At 33.5% G+C, this 21,826-nt stretch overlaps 1 protein-coding gene across 2 annotated transcripts in view; it reads right to left on the reverse strand.

Moving 5' to 3' along the window:
* Positions 1 to 4,615: 4,615 nt before the first annotated feature.
* The window catches only part of LOC114716301 (E3 ubiquitin-protein ligase COP1), a 29,508-nt gene continuing 12,297 nt past the window's right edge, over positions 4,616 to 21,826 (reverse strand). The window contains exons 3-15 of one of the 2 annotated variants that reach the window (XM_028901296.1): positions 12,665 to 12,802; positions 12,059 to 12,136; positions 11,150 to 11,305; positions 10,638 to 10,988; positions 9,396 to 9,553; positions 9,214 to 9,279; positions 8,689 to 8,767; positions 8,082 to 8,237; positions 7,871 to 7,969; positions 7,024 to 7,128; positions 6,169 to 6,348; positions 5,112 to 5,222; positions 4,616 to 5,036 (exon numbers count right to left, since the gene is read on the reverse strand). In XM_028901296.1, the coding sequence (XP_028757129.1) occupies positions 4,866 to 5,036; positions 5,112 to 5,222; positions 6,169 to 6,348; positions 7,024 to 7,128; positions 7,871 to 7,969; positions 8,082 to 8,237; positions 8,689 to 8,767; positions 9,214 to 9,279; positions 9,396 to 9,553; positions 10,638 to 10,988; positions 11,150 to 11,305; positions 12,059 to 12,136; positions 12,665 to 12,763 (1,809 nt within the window). In that variant the 5' untranslated portion in view covers positions 12,764 to 12,802 and the 3' untranslated portion in view covers positions 4,616 to 4,865. Of the gene's footprint in view, positions 5,037 to 5,111; positions 5,223 to 6,168; positions 6,349 to 7,023; positions 7,129 to 7,870; positions 7,970 to 8,081; positions 8,238 to 8,688; positions 8,768 to 9,213; positions 9,280 to 9,395; positions 9,554 to 10,637; positions 10,989 to 11,149; positions 11,306 to 12,058; positions 12,137 to 12,664; positions 13,062 to 21,826 lie in introns of those variants that run through there. The other variant, XM_028901291.1, reaches the window with a different exon arrangement.

Raw genomic sequence — 21,826 nt, forward strand, 5'->3', positions numbered from 1 at the left:
TTCTTAAATTAGTTTTGGTCTTAAATATAAGACCCATTTCTTATATTTATCAACTTTTTCTAAATTACCCCTATGGATGCTCTCTCAACCATAATTAAGTAGAAGAGAGAGGGGGGTATTAAAGAAGATTATTATGGTGTTTTAGGAGAAATGTGTCACTTTTCTTATAATTAACTAATTTACTTAACTTTTTTAATCTAATTAAATTAGTTAAATAGATCTTATATTAAAAAGAAAAAGAGTATATATTTATAGGGAACAGTACTTAAGAGGAAGCAAAATGGATGGAGGGAGGGTGGGTGTAATATGAGGAGGAGCATGAATGTGAGGGAAGGTAAAAAAGAAGAAAGTTGCAGAAAGAAGGACGATGTGCTTTTTCTGCAGAAAGTGACGCTTCAAGGCCTTTCTCTACGTCACTCTCCTACCACGTCATCATCATCTTCTGTCTATTCCTCTGCTCCGCGCTGTCCCTCGTTTTTGCTTTTCAAACTGTTTCATAAATGTGTTCACTGTTCTACAATCACAATTAATGGTCTAATACCCTAATCAAACATTCTAAAAATAGGCAGCAATATAGCCCTACCATTGATTAATAAATGTTAACTTTGACCATTCTTTGTTTGACCTAATAGGATAGGTTAAAGACATAGATTTTATTTAATTATTCCATTAAATTATTTTGAATAGGGTCCCGCTTTGAATCTTACTTATCTTGCATGGCAAAAAGCGCCTTGAAAGAGAGTCTTGCAGAGGAGAGATGAAAGGAGTCAATATGAGCTCTTGTTTTCTCTTCCTTCTAAAACAAAACCAAAATATTACCTTCTCCAAACCAAACTTTTATTTGATTAATTAATAATTTTACGATTAATTGTATTATTATTTATCATGATAAAAAAATTTTGGCCTGGTAAATATCTTCTCAATCACACTAGTTGCCGATGGGAAATATGGAGGTGAAATCAAAGAGTTACTGTTACCCTGGTTTTCTCAGTTGATTTTTGCGACAAAAATATCTAATTTCCCAACACACACACATATATATCTCTATTATATTAAATTTCGTCCATGTGGGGGAATTAATGGCAGCCTAATTTTGATTTATATATATAGCCCCACTCGCTTCCCCACTGCTTAACCAGTGCCACTGTTCATCTTGTACGTACTGAATATGTGAAGCCCTCCTGCTTCTTCACCTTCTTCCATTCTTCTGTCCGCCTCTTATTCTCTGCAACTGCAGCAGATGCTCTTCCTCTTCTTCTTCTTAATGGCTCCTCAACGTTACAACAATGCTATTCCAAACCCAATATCGGGAATCTTGTGGTGAATCCTTTGGTGATATCTCTCCTGAGCTTGTTCTGCCCCCTTCTTTGTTTTGTTTTGTTAAACTTCACACAAAATGTTGGAGTTTTCTTGACCTTGCAAGTCCAATAAATTTCTAGATGGAGGTCAAGTTGTTAACATAGTATTTCTATGAAGCTCGGCACTAAAATGTTAACATATCTTCTATTTGTTTGTTAAACGTGCTATTATCACATGTATTTCCTTTTGGGCTTCATTATTCTCTTTTCCCCTGTCTATTTATCTTCTAAACAGTGATTATATTTATTGTTCCAAAGTCTCGTGAGAGTACGATTTTATTATGATTTTTATAGTTACGATGTGTACTGTGCAACTAGCTAGCAGATTCAAGCTAGGTAGCTAGAATTGTTATGGATGCATTCTGCTTCCCGAAGATGGATCCCTTGTGGCTTTTTGTTAAGCAGTAATGGGAATATTTTGATTTCTTTTATTGTCAGTCATCTATTTTTTATGTTCATTTTTCCTTAAAAAAGGAATAGATTAAATTACCGGAGGATGATTTTTCAATTTTTATAACACAGTTTTGGTCCGGAGAAAGCTGGAAAAGATTAATTATTTCACTCACAGTACGCATCTTTCATGAAAAAAATATCAAAATAAAAGTTACCCGCCCATTATTAACTATGATGACAATCTATATAATATTAATTACACCGTCACTATATCAAGGTAAGTTATAGCCGTAAACATGAAATTATGAAGATAATACGACGCAGATAATCTTATTGTTCAGGTGTAATTTTACCATTGATTTTTGGATGTAATTTTAATCCAAAAAAAGGATGAGGATAAAATTACACCTCTAAAAAAATCAAGTGTAAATGGCACCAGAGAAATAAAATCAAATTGAAATTGCACTTTTACCCTTTTCAATTCATTCATATGGATCCTTATCTTTTAATCCTATATAAAATGATTATATATACCAAACGAGACATCCACGCATGCCTGGGAATTAGCTTAATCTATGCTTATTATATATGTTAATTCATTTATTTGATCTTGAAATTACGTAACATGACTTTAGCCAGGTAGAAGAATATGCATCTCATGGATGATGGAAATTCAAAGGGAGATAATATTTTATTTGGAATTCGACAATGCTTGAATAAAGAGTAACTGGTAGTATCGATATTGTCACCTAGAAAATAGAAAGAATGTAAACTAGAGACAAGAAAGAGAGAATGTCAAGGGGAAAAAAGCAATATCACTTGTTAATGTAAGTTTAGTATATTCTCATCAATAATATTTTTACGCATTGCTTTCTGTTAATTTTTCATAAAAATATAATAGTTAATTTTTCATGAATACATAGTAGTTGTTTATCCACTTATTAAAAGTATTTACCACGAGCTTTAAGGGGGGAAAACTGAAAAAGATAATTTGTGTGGTTGTATAATGTAATCTTCTATTTTGATAAAGGCTTTTGCATATAGTTTAAAGCTAAAAGGAGTACTTATATGATTTTATTTATTTATTTTATTTGATTAAGGGTGTTTTCTTTGGAGACTTAAAACGCAAAGAGTTTTTGTCTCTCTCAACAAGTATACTTCTTAGGACTTGAACTTATATTATCTTCCTTACAACGATGAGGCCGCATACCACCTCAACTAGAGTTGGTAATATGGGTTGGACCCGCAGGTTGAACCCGCTAACCCGCCAAAAGAGACGGGTTAGGGTTGGCCTTTGGTCAACCCACCACCACCTGAAAAATATGAACCCGCACCGCCACAACCCGAGCCCTCCACGGGTCATCCCGCCTAAATTTTTTTTTAATTTTTATATATATAAAATATTAGGAGGTGGCTGGAAAGGTAGGAAAAATTTATGTTTGAACTTGTGTTTTATCATGTTTTGAGTTTGAACTTTGGACAATTGTATATTTTGTGTTTTAATGTGTTGTAATTTTGTGTGAATGCTTGGAATACTTTAAATCATTTTTTTTTAATTTTTGATTATTTATAAGAAAATAATTTTTTTAAAAAATCTGGCAGGTTGGTGGGTTAAAGTTGGCAGAATACCAACCCGCCAAAAAACGGGCCTTTTGAGCCTGACCCAAATAACTCGCAATCCGCGAGTTAGCCCGTTTTGCCAGCCCTAACCTCAACCAATAATTTGTTAGTTATATAATTTTATCTTATGCGAGGGAAAATAATTTTATCTTATTATATTTATATTTTACCATTTAAAAATTATAGTACCTCCTATCCTCAATAGAAAATTCAATTGATTAATTTAGAAAGATTAGGAAAGCTATGTAAATGACTTAATTATAACTAGATTATACTCCCTTTGCTCCTTTTTATATAATCCTGAAATTTGAATTGCTTTGATCTTTTTTATAAGATCTCAGTTATAGGTATCTGAACACTTAATATATTTTTAGTATTTTTGTCCCTAAATAATTTTATAAATTGCACTTTTTTTCATACTTTCTCCCCCTCACTTTTCCTTTATAAACGAGGGCAAAGGTGAAAACAAATTCATTTCTTACATATTTATCAGTTTTAACTTATTTTAGCTATTTTTTTAAACGGCATAATTTATTTATCATGTTCTTATAAAAAGGACTAGAACAAGTATATCAGTTTATAAATTAAACAATTTAAAAAAAAAGATATATGTAAATACTTTAAAGTAATTTATTTAACTTTTCTAATTTTTTTCAAATTAACTAACTAGATAATTTTTATATTAAAGAAGTACTACTTATCATAAAATACTGTTATTATAACATTTTTTGAACTTTATTATAACAACATTAACACAAGGACATCAAATGTGACATATGCTCACATTGTACCAACGACAGCACGTCATTTGACGCCCTTAAAATGATTTGCTTGAAGAAATCAATGTTAATAACTAATCAGTAAAGTGCAAAGTTTTGTATCCTGTCAACCATATACGAAAATGTTTCTAAGCATATCATGACGCTTGGAGGATTTTACCACTTTAAAAGAATAAATTTCTTGAAGAACAGTATGGTAATAACTAACAACGAGAAAGAGGAATTGATGGGAAAATATACATATAGAGAGTAGGATGCGGGAAGTAATTTCATTAAACTCGAAAGAGCTCCATGCAACAAGTTTTTCAGGATGGGACTAGTTCAGTTTCATATTTTATTTCCCCCTGGATTCAATGTTCAAGTGAATGCAATATAAAAGCAACAACACCAACATTAACGTAGTCAGACTGTTAAAATCAGGAAATCACAACTATTTTCTTTCTTTTTTTTTGGGGGGGGGGGTGCATATTGAACTCAAATACTCAATGATAGGCCAATGAATATTGGATAAAATGGATATTGAGCTGGCGCAATAGCTTATGCTTCTTTTGTCAAAACTATTGCATATAAATTGCTTTCGATGTACATAATTGTGATTTCTACAACCTACCCTATTCACTTAAATGCTATGTACAAATAGTAAATGGGGCAAAACAATGCAAAGAAAAAGAAAATACCAAGCCGGCTTTCTCTTGGATATTTCCTTGTTGCATGTTCAAGTCGCAAGAACCAGCACTTTAATGGTCCCTTGACTATTTGCAGTTAGTATGGTGGGGCTATCACTCTTCCAGCATACAGCACTGATGAAGTAAGACCCTGCCTCATCTTCTGCATCATCGATATCAAGTGAACCAAATCTATGCCAAGTCACAGGCTTGGAAATTTCCTGCAAAGAGACTCACCTTCAGATTTGTTCAAGGAAAATTAAGGAAAAATGTCAAAATAATCAGATTTAACAAACCTTGTGGTATACAAACACTTCATTTGTTTCACTGCCACAAGCTATGTAATTGCTGTTGACTGTGAGACCAACAAAATTTTTCTCATTCGTGTGCCCTTTGAAAGTACGAACCTGCACACACAATTTGAAGTTAAAAATTTTTATTGTGATTCATGTTTTTTTAAAAAAAATTATGAAATTAAAGAATTTAATTGTAATGGAGAACTAAATAATTGCACCCATAAGGTCGAAGTACATCATTAAACCACAAAAGTTAAGCAATGAGCCATGAGACTCGTAACCACTTAGTACTCCAGAACATAATTTGTAACCAACAGAAGATTCTCCAATCCTTTTTCAATATTCTGGATGATGAGTATACTCCAGATTGAAATTAACGAGCGGAAATGACAATAACGTCAGACTTAAAGTTTTTCTTGTGATAGCTAGCCATACAGGGAAACACCATCGACTTGCCACAACTCACAGAAGTATCACTGATTAAAGGCCTTCATGTAACAAAGAACTTAACCATTGTTTAATCTTCTTAAGATCATGCATCAATAAATAGACACCAAAACTTTTTGCAATAATCGAAAAATACACACCAACATCTAAAATTGCCAATTATTGCCCATTAATGGGGATAGAAGTATTACTGTACAATGATCGACAGATAAACAGGACACTCATATTGGTTCACCCCCAGAAGTGCCCTCTTTCCTTCCTTTTGTTCTTCATCTTCTGGGCAATGGTTACATTTGGCAATCCAGATTGCATACCACCACAACATAGGTTGTGGCTTAAGAAAAGTTGGTGGTTTTTTTTTTTTTTTTTTTAAATAAAAAGAATTTGGGGAAATAGGTGATTCCCTTTCCCCACCAAAAGCAATTTACTTCTTTGTCTCTATGTTTGGTTGTACGTTATTCTCACAGGCACCAAACTTTTTAGCATGCATGCAGGCTACAGATAAATTAGCAAAGAAAGCATTACAGCGAAAAATTATAGGCATACACACATAACGTAAAATAAATTTCACTAAAATCAAAAGCAAAATGGAAACTATTTCATCACTCACCGGTATATTTTCCTTTACATCCCATAATCGCAGCGTACTATCTGTTGATGCAGATGCAAGTTCATTATTAGACAAAAATTTTACATAAGAAACAGCCTTTCTGTGGCCATTGAAGACGTGGAGTGGACGGCTGATATTTCTCAAATCATAGTAATGGATGTGATGGTCTGCTGAACCAACCTGTAAAACATGTTAAGATTGCTTAGCCTTAAAAGAATCAGATTGAGTTGAAAACTTTTGACCATAATAAAAAAAGGCAGAGAGAGAGAGAGAGAGAGAGAGAAGAGGCATGTGATTCACAAACTTTATTGGTAGTTGGTGTGAAGATACAATTTTACTAATTTATCTCATATCCAGCGGATGCACCCTCTACTGACGTGGAGCTACTCAGACTTTTGTTTTATTTTATTTTAATTTTTTTTTTTTTGGGGGAAAAATACATCGATTACATGATGAAAGGAAGATATGTTTCACCAAAAAAGAAAAAAAGATGACATCATTTCAGAATATTGGGTGATCAGAATTGGAAAAGTAAGGGGGGAAATATATTATTGAAAGATTCAATGACAGCACGTTCATAAAAGCTAATCCTTTAATCTCTATGCATACTAAATACTATGACCACACGGAGATACTTATTCTTTCTTACTTGGAGTGCACTACAAGTAACTTTTTCTTAACCTACGGCACTTTTCTAATCCCTGACAGCTCTTAACCATAGTTATTGCCATGAAACACCATGTGAAACAGTATGTTGGCTTCAAATGAAAGAAATTACAAGATACTGCATAATTGGGATCAATTCAAGAAGCATTAACAAATAGAATTGTCTTCTAAGAGAGCAGAAGTACATACTGCAATGTAATTTCCAGACCCTGGATTATATTTGACGCAACATATGTTTGCTTTCATGTCTATGTTGAGGACACTGGCCTCCTGCTTTGTGCACCAGACTTTAACCTGCTCATTGGGAAGGCACACATTATTGTTGGTTTGTTCAGCCTTGAATATACAATTCAGAGTGAAAGAAGATTTAACAAATTCCAAAATATGATCACTTAAAAATATAAAATCCCTATATACATGAAATATATTTGATCAGTATGATAAAGTAAAAGAATACACTTCATCATGCTATTTCTCAAAATATCCCAAGTCTTAAGAAATGAGTCACTACGACACAAAATCACTGAAGCTTAGATAGGATTAACATTTTACACCACCAGTTTCCCATTAGCATTTCCATTGCATCTTCATACCATCAAACAACTGAAGTCATGCTAGCATTTGCTTGTTTGTTCCTTTTTTCCTCCATTTTTTTTCCTTTTCCATACACAAGATAGACAAAATTTGGCAAGGACATAAAAGGTAATAAAACAAATACCTTGTGAAGGTTTCTTGTCAAGTGCCTCAACAATCAAGGTCACAAGCATAAAACAACAGTGACAAACATACAAAGCTACTGAGAAGGCACATAAATGGAAAACATATTCAGAATTTGACCCAAGCAAAGTGCGTAGAGAATAGTGAAATCATGCATAAATATTATAATTAGTTACAGAAAAATGCTATCGCTAATACGCCAGAAAGATAATTTTGCATAGTTTTCCCAAAACTGTATCAATTATATTTGAATGTTGCATAAAATTACACAAGCAAGCCAGGGAATTTTGATAAACTTAAGTTGAATGTTCTGGATCACCTTGCAGTCATCACTGCCAGAAACAAGCATAGAAGGATCTGTTCTTGAAAAATCAACGCTCCAGGCACGCTTTTCATGCTCTTCATATTCCATTATACTCTGCCCAAGCAAAATAATACATGAGTGACAAAAATGAAACGTTATGCCCAGCCTATAACAATTAAAATTGTATTAGTCATGTCAAACTGAACATAATGATTTCAGAAGTTACCTGACGAGTGGTTACATCCCAGACAGTTACAATTCCTTCATAATCACTACTAGCTATGTGGTTCTTTGCATATTTGTTCCAACTCAAGCAACTAAGTTTTGAGCGCGTAGACATCTCCACAACAGGACAGTGTGCATCTGAAGGTTCATTAACAACCTGGAAAGCAATAACATACAGAGTTATTACCCTCGTATTCAGATAATTGGCTGACACGACAATAAGACCATAGAAAGAAAGCTATCACCATGACTTTTAATAACAATTCCCTGGCAGTCTTATGAATAGTTGAGGCAAAGAAATTTAAATAGGCATCTAAGAATCAATAAAGCCCCAATTTTTTGTTACTGTCGATATAAAGATAACCATGGTATGACAGAAACAAATTTAAAAACATCGTGGATTAGGAAATTTCTGGCAGATGGCTATTAAGGAGCCAAATAGCTCATGTCCAGTTCCCTATCTCTTAATTTTCTTTTTCATATGTAGTAGTATGATTCTTCAATGTAATCACGGTTAGACCAAACTGAAACTTCAGCAGAGGTGGCATGTCAATCTGAATAGCAAAAGGTAAAAAAATAATAACAAATTAAAAAGATGCCCATCTTACAGTTGAGAAGTCAAAAACTTTTATGCGACGGGAAACTCCAGCGGTAGCAAACAACTCATCATCACGGTCAAACTCTATGCTGTAATAGAGATGGAAAATTCAATAACTAGGTAAGTACGGTACTCAACACTTTCCGCCCTTTTCCCAAACACAAATGTAAATGTGAAACAACCATTTCATTCCACCACAGTAGTTTAAGCCATCTTAAACCTTACATTAGGATAATAATGGGACCGGGGAGAGTACATTAAGAACAAATAAACAAGGTATGGACTAGTCATACTAACTAATGTCCTCTTTTCCACATAATATTCACGTTGATTTCTGCTGTTTGGGTGATATCAATACTGGCCACAATGGCATCACACATAATTCATGCAGATATATTTTGCTTCTACAAAAAAGGCTGTGACACACACAAGACTTGCTATAAATTGTTCTTCCCCCAATTTCTAAAATCACAATGATAGAGGGATGGTACAACAAAGATATACCACAAACAGGCAATTCATAGAAGCAACTCACCTTGACACTATGTTGGCTGAATGAAATAGATCTCCATGCCTAACTTCAGCAATGACCCTCAGTCGACTATATCAAATGAAAAAGAAAAAATGTCAATAAATTGTTTTGCAATGCTCCGGAACATAGTAATTGGCATCACTTAACCAATGACTCCAAATAAAAGCGAGGACAGAAATGAATACCTGTATTGTGTGAAAGTTGTCAAGACTGATTGAAACTCCGAAAGACCAGGAGCATAACCCTCTCGGTTTATAACATTTTTATCTTTTTCTTGTTGGTTATGAGGCTTCTCTGCTAAATGTCGTCGTTTTTGTAGGTAACATTCTTGCAGATCATTGAACTGCAGCCCAATAAGTTTTAAAAAAAACTCCAATGACAAAAAAACCACAATGTATACAGATTCCAAATTGGTAAGAGAGAAAACACAGATAACAATAGTTCTTTCTTAATAACCCAAGCCACATGATATAAGATTGAAAGCGCGCACACAATGCGTGTGTGTGTGTATCTAAACACAAATTTTGATATGTGTGTTGCCGTAATTCTCCTATAAGTTATCTTGCGTCTGCTAAGCCTATCTTAGTTGTTGAGTCGGACTCCATACTTTTAGATTCAGGGGGTATTTTAGTAATTCAGTAAGCTTCTAAAACTGATATGCTGCTATACTTTATTAACAAAGAGCTTGTATTACATAACCTAGTCAAGTGAATGTAAGGCCTGGTTATTATTCATATAGCGTTTTTTGGCATATTACTGCAATTTGAAGTAATTCCATCCTTAGGCAGACCCGCAGCTCCAATTTTCTGCATATTCCCTGCAATCTGATTCCCTTTTCCCTTTAAAGCCTGGTTCAGATCCGTTTTCATGGCCAAACAACTTTATGTTCCCTTCCTTACACAATCCTAACGTATCCAGTTTCATATCTGTTTTGATCTCGTACAATCCACTGATAAAGCTGACAGCTCTAAAATAGTCTCATTCAACAATTGTTTGACATCCTCTTGCATATAAGAACCTCCTAACCCTAACATACATTAACCGAGACTTCAGCTTCCCAAGTTTTCTATTCATTTTCCTCTAATGCAGCTCATGTTTTAACTTTACCAGATCCTAATTTCACTGCTGCCATTCTAAATTTTAGTAAAACCAAACAGCTTGAGCGGTGAAACTTTTTGGGCTTTCCAAAGCTACTACTGACACATCAATCCTGAAATTTGTGATAGCAATATAACATTATCATGAATCAATATATAGTTCGTCTAAAATTGTCAAGAGCTACCTAACAAGTTTTTTACCTGCATTAAATTGGGAAAATCAATTCATGTGGAGGAAACAACTAGGAATTAACTATAGGTGAGCACAGAAAATTATGAAACATAAATCAAAACATCTGAACAGATACTGGAAAATGAAACCTGTGCTACCTGTGCATGCACCCGCTTTTTTTTAATTAAAGCAAGACTGGATTGATTTAAATATTGGGAATCTGATCCACTAATAGCTTCTTTTCTCTGGATTCCATGTGAGCTTACTTGGCCCTTTCCATCAAGTTTCTTTGGAAGACTTCCAGAAGACAACGCTCCTCTCATGTTTAGAGGACTAGACAAATGGCCACCGCTAGCCTTATCCATCGATGAATGCCAAGACTTTCTTGATCCAGACTCATCAAGCATCCTCAATTTCACGGAGTACCTGTCTCTTGCACGGTACAATTCCATTCTATGTTTATCCACAGCACTTATGTCCTCTTTTATGAACTGGAGATCAGTTTGCACCTAAAATAAAACACCACTTTATTACAATAATTAGCATAAATAAGATTAATTCTGTATAGATTGGAATAATATAGACTCAGTAATGCACACTCAAGGAGAGGAAATATAAGCCAGCAATACTATAGTCACAAATATGTAGATAGGAGTTGCTGGCAGCAAACCTCTTTCAGTTCTTCAACTTTTTGCTTCCTTAAACAATGCAAGAAGTCTAGTAATATCTGCATATTTCTCTCAGCCTCTTCTTGTTCCATTTTTCTTTTCTTCTCAGCAAGAAGGAACAAAAGGGAGTCTACCTCCTTAATTGTCACATCACAACCCTGTCGCAGGATTTACAGATAAACAAATTGTCCAAAAAAATGTCCAACAGACACTAAACAAAATAAATAGTCTAGCACTTTGCATCTTTAGTACTCCACCTTTAGTTTGTCTTATTAGAGATTATAATCTACAATGTAAATGTGCTACCTGCCTGTTTGGTAGACAGAATGGAATGAAATAAAAAAACAAAGGAAAGAAATAACTTATAATGGAAAACAATATTGTGCTCCAACTTAGAAAATTAATTAAAAAAAAAAAAGATTAAACGAAAAGGTATAGATCACAAGGGCATAATAGACGGTGCAAAAATTTTAAAACAGGAAATCTCTTTCCCTCATTATCCAAACGTGCTTTCACCTAAAATCCACCTCATAATCATAAAATACCATTTACAAACTGGGAAGAAAACATGACACACCTAAGTTATTACTTTCCAATCAAATTCAGACATATAGATTTTTCTTTACGCATTACATACCCTGTCATTAACACTCGTTGAAAAAGGTACCATAAGTGTATAGGCTTGAACATCTAAGTTTCTCTTTACCAACAAGATGACATGGATCCACATTTGCATGACAAATTTCTCTCATAAGAGCACAAGTAATTATAATGAATAATTAATCAGATCAAAAGTCACAAATAAAAATAACCAATTACAACGTCTTAACGTAAATTTATAGGCCACATCACGATATAACTTTTCTGAAATGAAATTTTAATAACAGAAGTGAGGTCTAACTACAACCAACCTTTTGCAATGACAACCGAAAATGTTCCACAGGTGAGGCGGTTTTTGATACTTGACAAGCGGATGTCTTCTTAAGTAGCTACAAATGTGGTACAGAAACCGTATAACAATAAGTTGCATTTCGAAGTAGACTATTTCAAGATACTAATAATGTTCGAATCAGATAGTCAAACTTTCACGCTTCTGATTCCACATAAAATGATGGTGTTAATTGAGGAACATTACAAATCGTGAATTAGAATGAAAAGGAGGCTCCAGAGACTGGTACTATTAATAGTCATACCTGCACCAATAAGAGTGAATATAAACAAAAGAAACTCCCAGCCCCCCCTCCACTTCATATTTTATCTTACCTAGAAGCTTCACTAGTCCAAAATCCCTAACCCCAAAGATGACTCGGAACACTCAAACATGAACTGAATTAGAAATTTAGAGACTTGTACTCTTAAATGCAATCACAGAATGCAGTTACGGTTATCTACCAATGAAACCCAACTCATGACAGAAGGACGATAGGATCCAATTCAAGTAAGCGTGTTTAGTTTGGTGAAATATCCAACGATTAGCAATCGCAAGCCTAAGAGAATCTGTAGGAAATGAGACCGACCTTATGAAGCAAGAAATTAGGGAACAACTGATTGCTGGTGAGGTAGTGGCCACAACAAGGGCAATCACTCTTGTTGCGGAGGTGAGTATTGATACACATATAGCAGAAGCTATGGCCGCAAGCAGTGAGGAAAGCATCCTTGATGATCTGCATGCAAATCGGGCACAAGAAATCCTTGTCGGGTTCAGACATGAAAGGCTCGGCGGACGGGGTATCAGAGGCGGTGGCCGGGGGCTTGGGGAGGTCGGATTTGACGGCGGGGACGAGAGGCCCCGCGGAGAGTTGGTCCATGGGATGGGGATTATCTTGGAGGAGTGGTGGTGGTGGACTCGGGAGTATGGAGAGGAAAGGAGCGTTTGGACTGAGGGAGAGATCACAGAGAGAGAGAGAGAGAAGAACTAGAGAGAGAAATTTGAGGTGGGGGGGGAGGAGTGGGCCCAAAGAACGCGGGAGCGTCATTCTGAGGGCGAGAGCAGTCCACGCGATCACTTCCCTTGCAGCTTCATAACTGAAGCCACGTCATCAATTGCCGTTTAAATTTTAAAAAATAATAATAACTGTGAAAATAAAATTGGGAAAATGACAAAAAAAGACCCCCAAATTACTAAAATGACGCAGAGGTCACCTGAATAAGTAAAATTACCATGAAGGACCCAGTCTCATATTGTAAATATGAAATCTTGGCGAAATGTCTGAAATACCCCTCAGTCAAATTGTAATTTGGTCTATTGAAGTTGTCATCCGCTAAAGTAAACTTGTTATTTTCTATAGTCAACTTGTCATTTAGCATACCTTCAATCAAGTTGTGATTTGATCTACTGAAATTGTTATCTATTAAAGTGAACTTGTCATTTCTTATAGTCAACTTGTCATTTGACTGAGGGGCATTTCAGACATTTCATCAAGATTTCATATTTACAATATGAGATTGGGTCCCTCACGGTAATTTTCCTTATTCAGGTGACCTCTGCGTAATTTCAGTAATTCAGGGGTCTTTATTTGTGATTTTCCCAATAAAATTCTCTCCCTCATAATGACATAATTTAATTTCCCTATGAAGACCTTTCCCGCAATGCCTTGCCTGGCCTTTCTCTAGTGTCACAGCAAAGACACGCACGGGCAAAGAAGGTTGAAATCTCAGATTACGTTAAATAGATATATATATATATTTTTTCTTCTGAAAAAATAGATATAAATAGAGAAAATTCCAAAAACAAATGACTGTTAAATTTTAAAATTTCAAATAAAGAATTACCATAAAAATTTGTTGTCATTTATTTTTTGAGTTTTGTCTTTTTATAAATGTAATAACCAATACTAATTTAAAATTTTAAAATCTAACAGTCATTTTTTGGGGATTTCTTGTATAAATAGAAGGGATTAATATAATTTTTGGTCCCTAAAATTTGAGTCCATTTTGATTTTCATCCTTCAAATTTCAAACCCATAGTTTTAGTTCCTATCATATGTCTTGTCTTAAAACGTTAACCCTTGATGATGTCATGATATTAGAATATGCTAAAGTATCATCAATGACATTATAAGTGTTGATATTGACTCATCAGATCACAGCTAATTGGATTTGTGTGAATAACAAAGTGCACTGGAGTGAATAGCTCCTAAAAATGAATGGTGAGGGGAAAAAACTCTAAAGAGCTGCATTTTTTGGACCTGTTCTTTTTTTCCCTTCTGTTATTCACACAAGATCCAACTAAGTATCATCTAATGAATTTACACTATGCTATTTATGGCACTTTAGTAGATATTAAAACTGTTACACTTCTAAGGATTAATGTTTTAGGACAGGCTAAATTCCAAGGACTAAAATCATGTATTTAAAATGTGAAGGACTAAAGTTAAAATAGACCTAAATTTTAGGAACCAAAAATTATATTAACCCTAAATATAAAAATAAAATTACGTTGTAGCCCCATTTGAAATTACTTATGATCACGTTTTATATAAATCAAAGCAAAATTTCTCTCACATATTTACCTTATATTACATGAATCATGATTGAAAAACTGTTTATAAACCATTTTAAACAGCCCTCACGACTGCACCCACCGCTCATGCTTGCCACTTTAACCGGAGATTTAAATTTTATTTTTGTTAAAAATATCAACAAACATCAAGATGTATTGGGCTAGTTGGGCCTTTTGGATGTATGTCAAACACTTTTTGGGCCACCATCAGTGAAGCCTACACAGATATTGTTAATATCACTGTCAGCTGGCCATTCCAATTTCCAAATCCAATTATCCAGGGACGAAAGCAATTAGAACTTTTTTATTTTGTTCTCTTGAATTAAAAAAGGGGAAAACTTCACGAGGGTGTTTTTTTTTTTGCCAGCACACAAAGTATTTAATTTAATTATAAAATTTGCATTTACAAGAAAATAAAGTTCATAAATTTTAAAATAAAATGTCAAAAAGTATAATTATGCTACCTCTAAGAATTATACGAAAGTTATTGCAAAATTTACTAGCAATAGATTGACATACTTTTGACTTGGTTTATTTCACCTTGCTGATGGAAAAAGCAAATCGGCATATCAATGGAAGAACACGGACAATGGGCATGACTTTTGTCCCAATCTTTAGTCCATAGCGAAAATGGTCAGACCATAGAATAATCTTACATAAATAAAACTAAATAGATCTTAAAACAATTGCACGCACCATTGAATAATTTCACATAAATAAAATTAAATAGATCTTAAAACAATTGCACGCACCATTGAATAACAGAGCATTAAGAACATTGTAGAGTTGTGCATATGAGAGATTTCCAAAAAGAAAAAAGAAAAGAAAAGAAAATCATGCTCATCTCTCCAAACAGAAGAATTAAGGGAGAATTTCAATAAACCTCCTTAGTAATAATTGATTAATATCAGTCAATCTCCAAAACATTTCAAAATCTCAGTCAAACCTCTTGGATCAAAATTGAATTAAAATTTAAAAGTAAAAATACAATAATACCCTTTCATTTTATTTTTTTTAAAAAAAATATTAACCAACCTCCGATACCAACCCCTGGTGGCCAGTCACACAGGCTCTGGTGGTTGGAGGATTTTTTTTTTTTTTAAATAAGATGAGGTGGCCAAAAGGGTTTGAACTCATGACCCCTTAGCACACTAAAAATAATATGACCACCAAGCCAACCAATCCACCTAATTATATAATGCAAAGAAAAATATATATAACAAAACAAATACTTGTTTTAAAAAAAATAAAAATGAGGGGTATTATTTTACCATTAAATTTTTATTTTATTTTAATTCAAAGGGGTTGACTGAAATTTGAAATGTTTTGGGAGTTGACTGATATTAATTAGCTACTAAAAGAGTTTATTGAAATTCTCTGATACCAAGACATGACTCCACCAAGTAACAAGATCGCCAAGAAAAGTAGTGAATGCCTAAAAAGCCCCATCGCCATATCTAAAATTAGTTCTATTTTTAGGCATCCAATTAATAAATAGAAAAAAAGATTGATTAATTTAAATTAGAACTAAGAGATGAGAAAGAACGAAAGATCGTTACCAACATATGGCTTATTCCACATGCTACCAAAGACGATAATCACTTCCAAATCCACTTGCCTAAATGATAATAGGCAAAGTAAAAGTGATGATGTCACCACAGCATAAGTAGTCAAAATGGTGATACAAAGTACACAAATACTGAAATAAGCTCCACAACAGTTGGAGAACTTTGGATTTACTATTGCTAAAGAAACTTGAAACCAAACTAGCAGTCCAAGCTATTATTAATAGACTATGGGCAATATATATACATGACAAGGCGGGAAACGTATGCACGGTTGGTAATGTTAATTTTTTTTAAAAATCCATTAAATAGTATAATCCCCAGGTACTTCCTTTTCTCTAGAACTTTTGAAACATTTTTAACAGTTATTGTTTGTAAGGGTGTTTACTCATATTTTGTCCCGATTCTAGTCATTTTGTCATGTCCTAAAAATTTTCAGGACGAGACAAAAATGTCTCAGGACAGGGTGTTTTGTCCTACTTCCATATTGACATATTATCTTTTTTAATTTTATAAATTTATTTTAATTATCATTAATATAATAATATTATAATTTGTATGATTATGTTGTTTGTAATTTATAAGGTTTTTTGTATGGGTTATATGATCTTTTAGGGGTTATTTTCAGTTTATATATTTTAAGTCTTTAAAAAACATTTTTCTTTATTAATTTTTTATTATTGTCATTTTTCACCAATTTTTATCTATTTTCTTTATATATTTTTTATTATGAACTTTTATGTTTTAAATGCATTTATTATAAAATAAAAAAATTCAAAAAAATTAAAAAGAATACGTGAATGAGATATCATTTTCTATTCTAGTTATATCTTATCTCAAATAGGACAGGATGGCATTAAAATGGGACAAGACATAGGATGCAAAGGTCCTCCCATCCCAATTATAGGGACAGGACCAAGACAGAGTTGTCTTAGTCTCATCCTAATGATCCTATCCTATGAACACCCCTAATTTTTCGTATAAATTATGTATGACTACAAAATAACTTTTGATTAACACCAAAATTTTGTTAAGTACGACGACTGTGAAATAATATTTTTAATATTTTAATCCAAATAACTAATAATATTTTTGTAAAGACTGAATGATCCAACTATCTCCCACCAATTTTTGAAAAAGATAGAAAAAATTTAAGTAAAGGACCTAAAAAAACAATATTAATTAAGGAGGATCAAATTTTAAACTATAAATACAAAGATACAAAGTGGTACCAAATTAAATCTCCTACATTTGAATTGGAAGGCCAACACACTATCCTTAGCTTCCTACAACACGCTAGTCACCTCAGTTTGACTTCTGTTCTAGTATACACGATGTAATTGACCCCGCTACCAAGCTCGACCTACAACGACATCAATAAACAATGTATGAAGTTCTTGTGGGGTGGTTCCAACTAGAGCATAAAGATGCACCTAGTGACATGAGAAAGAGTTTGCATGAAAAAAGAGGAGGAAGATCTGGGTATTAGAAGGGCTCAGATGTAGAATGATGCCTTTATAATGAAACTTGGATAGTCTCCAATGAAAAAATGTGATGTGCTTTCATTGAGATTTGTCAGAGAGAAGTATGGCTACGGTAACAACCTGGTCCTAAACATTGAACAAAGGAGAAAATGCTCTAGAACGTGGCAAGGCATCAAGCAATGCTAGGAGAACATGCAACTTTTCACAAAATGGGTACTAGGAAATGGACATGGTGTAAGATTTTGGCTTGACCAATGGTGCAATAGCCACGAGTGACTTGTAGACATTGCCACACAAGAAGTGTCTCAGGAGCAAAAGAATGTGAGTCCAAAAATATTAGATGAACAAGGGAATTGGTGATGTGATGTACTTGTCAGATATCTACCAATCCATGTGGTGTGCGAAGTTAAATCCTACCAAGTCAGGAAAACATAGGATGATAAGTTAGGCTGGAAATTGGCCCTAGTAAGAGACTTTGCCACCATGTCTGCTTATGATAGCATGAGAATTAAAAGTGAGGCACTATGAACATGGCTGTAGCGTAGAATATGGAAGACGCTCCCCAAAGATAGAATGTTTCTTTAGCTTTGTGCCTATAAGAGGCCTCTTACAAATGACAATCAACATGCAAAGGGCATGAGCCTTTCATTAGCTTGCATCGTGTGTGATAAGGTGATAGAGACAACCATTCATGTACTACGAGGGTGCCATCTCAAAACAAAGCTTTGGAACAAAATCATTATAAGGTCATGACCTAGCAGAGTGGATTGGTTGGAACATACAATAGAAGTTCATATAGGAGATTTGGTTTGCTTTGACGTACTGCCAACTTTAGTTAGCAAGGAACTCCAACATGTTCAATGCTAAGGACACCACCTCCACAAATATCTTGGCCATGGTTACTGCCTAACATGATGGAGGAGAACACATTCTAATAGGATGGGTCATGTGATTTTGGAGGGGAAAAGTTAGACGCCACATGACCTAGAGTTTATCAAGGTTAATGTGGATGATGTGGCAGCTAGAAAAGATAGTGTGTCTACTTGTAGGTGGTTATAAGAAACTCCCTTGTTGAGGTGTTGGGCGGTTTCCTTGTAAATCTCAACAGGGATGCACCATATAGGGACATAAAATGGCACAGGACAAGGGCATCCTTTACCTCAAAATAGACTTTTTGTGATCTAGTGGAAATGACTAGCAAAGTGAAGGAGATAGACCCGTTCTGCTGGGGTCTAATATCAGAGATTATGAAGATGTTGAGAAGGGATTGGGAGGTGCTTGTTTCTTAGTGTTGAAGAGAAGCTAATGAAATGGTAGACATATTGGCAAAAGAAGTCCTGAGCTGTGCAATGGGATTTGAGTATTTATTCCAACCCTTGAACAACATTGTGGAGGTAGCCTGTAGGGACACTGGCATTGAGGTGACAATGTAAAGTGCTTGCATAGTTGGCAACAAAAATTTTTTTTGAAAAAAAAGAAGACTAAAACAAAAGTTGGGGATCATCAACATTACCTTATATTTTTTAAGGATTAAAGGTTTTTCGCAAAAGAGTATTTGATATCATGAAGTTTTTTTTGGTAGCAATATCACTTCGAAAAGTTGTAAAATCATGGCAATGTCGACCTAACCTAATAGAACCAAACAATCCACCATTAGTTAGCCTATTATACTGAAATGACATGCCTATGTAGCATCCATCTCATTTTTTCCCAAATCATATTAAAAATTGAAAAATTAAAAAGAAAAAAAGAAAAAAACTACGCATTTATGTTGGACTAATGGAAAAGAGACAAAGAGGGGATTTATTTGAGCGACTTATTTGATTGTAATATTGCTTTGCAGCTAGCAACAAAAACATTCAAAATGAAAAAGGGCCAACGGATGTGGAAATGGCTAAAGGAATGATGTGTTCTTTCAAGAAAATTACAAAATGGCCTCAAACAGCAGGTATCTCTTCAAACATTAGTGAAACTCTAGCAAGATAATGATATCTCTTGAAAAGATGTGTTCTTCTTTAGTCTCTCCCATCTCCAAGTGCTGGGTCTCCCTATTTCGGTTTACTAAAACCTCTCTCTCTTTCCACCTTCCTCCTCGTCCTCTCCTGTCTCTTTCTTTGCTTATAAGAGTTTACTCCTCCAAGGATAACTTATTTTGTATCATTCTCTTTCTTCCATTATTCCAACAAGATGGGCAAATTCTTGTTAATACTGACCTGGAAAAAAAATGAGGTGGATGTGATAGAGGCATGCCATCTCAGCATAATGAGTTAACCAATGGTTGATTGTTTGATCCTCTTAGGGTAGGTTGACATGGGTACGATTTTGTAACTTCTATGATGACATTGTTCCCAAAAAAAAAACTTCCTACTAGTTAGTGTTACTTCGTGAAAACTTTTAGAGCAAAAATGACATTTTAACCTGTTTTACCCGGATCTATATTCTTACAATCAAGGTATCATTTTTTTTTCCTTTTGCACAACTCAAAATATCCTCAAGTTACTTTGAGTGCAAGACTAATTCCAAAACTTGAGCTTGTGTTTTTCTCCTTGCAGAGATCAAACCACTTACCATTTCACGCAACAACTTAGTAGTTATCATACAAATATCATTTAATTATTAATATCTGTAGTAATCAATTTACATCATTAAACTTTTCCGCTCAATTTATATTATCAATTTAAAATTTATAACAGTCCAATTATGAACAAATTAACATGTATCTTACCCGATAATAAAAAATGAGTAACATTATTTATAATTTACAGTTTATAAATAAATGATATCATTTACTAGAGTTTTATATTATGTGTGCATTAGTTGGCCCGAAAAAAATATTATGTGTGTATTATAAAATTCCTCCTCAAAATCATTTAACAAAAACCATCCCATTTATATATGATATTTTTTTTTTACCATAAATCCTTACATGATATATCAATATAAATATAAGAGTAAAATTAAAAAAATTGAAAAAAGACAAGAATTTGTATTTCACTTAAAAGAGTTGTAACTACAATCTGTAACTACAATATACCAATTTTAAATTTTTTGCCTTATATCTTAGAATATGAACATTCTGAAAAGGCCTTATTCCCCTACAATAATAAGTTAATAACAAACCTTATCATCATTTATTTTTATGTGATTTATCATAAATTTTATTGCTTATATTAAAATACTTATTGAAAATTTTTTGTGGGCTTACACACAAGTATTCTTCCAATTTCATGCAAGCATCAGACTACCACTTTTGCATAAAAATTATAAACGATTATCTAGATTTTTTAAAATTCTATTCACATTACATGGCTTTTTTTTAAAACTGTTATAACTCACATAAATTTCTTATACAAAAGTTATGCAAAATTTCTTTAAATTTTTTCGTGGCTAAATTTTATTTTTATATTCAAGACACCTAGAGCATTTCTGCAACATATATAATAAATTATAAAAAATCTCAATCTTATTAAACTTATAAAAATTTATTCTTTTAATAAAAATCTGTCAAAATTAAAAAAAAAATTTGAAAAGTGAAGAATCTTCATGTAATTTTTTTCCAATAAATATGTAAGCAAGTTGCAAAAGTTGTGGAAATTTTTGTTTAATTTAATGAAATTTAAAGTTTAAAAATAGATTGTGGCAGAGATAATGTAGGAGTTTAATTTGGTTAGGGTCAATTTAGTATTTTTAAATTTATATTTTAATTTTTGTCCCCCTAAATAATTTTGATTTTTATGATCCTCCCTAATAAATATCATTTTTTTTAATTAAGTAAACGTAACATCTCATTTCTTGATTTTCTGAATTAGATCCTAATGATTCCCTTTAAACTCTCTAAACCAAAGTCCTTATCATCTTCTTGATCAAGAATAATTAAATAGTAGGATAGTGGGAAAAACTACTCGAGTAAAGTGACTTCAACACAAAACTCTCGATGTTCATAACAATAATGTCATAAGTCAAGAGAATCCTATAAGTATCTGAGACAAAGTTAGAATCCCTTCTAAACAGGATCAAGAAAATCCTTTTAAATGTCTTTCATAAAAGACGGGGGGAGATGACTTGCACTTTGTAACAGAGCATTACATAACAATGATGACCTCTCAGTTAATTTATTTTATCTAAAGA

This window comes from Neltuma alba, unplaced genomic scaffold (assembly GCF_004799145.2).
Source record: "Neltuma alba isolate B1F8T4 unplaced genomic scaffold, ASM479914v2 tig00002068_pilon, whole genome shotgun sequence".
Taxonomy (NCBI): Eukaryota; Viridiplantae; Streptophyta; class Magnoliopsida; order Fabales; family Fabaceae; genus Neltuma; species Neltuma alba.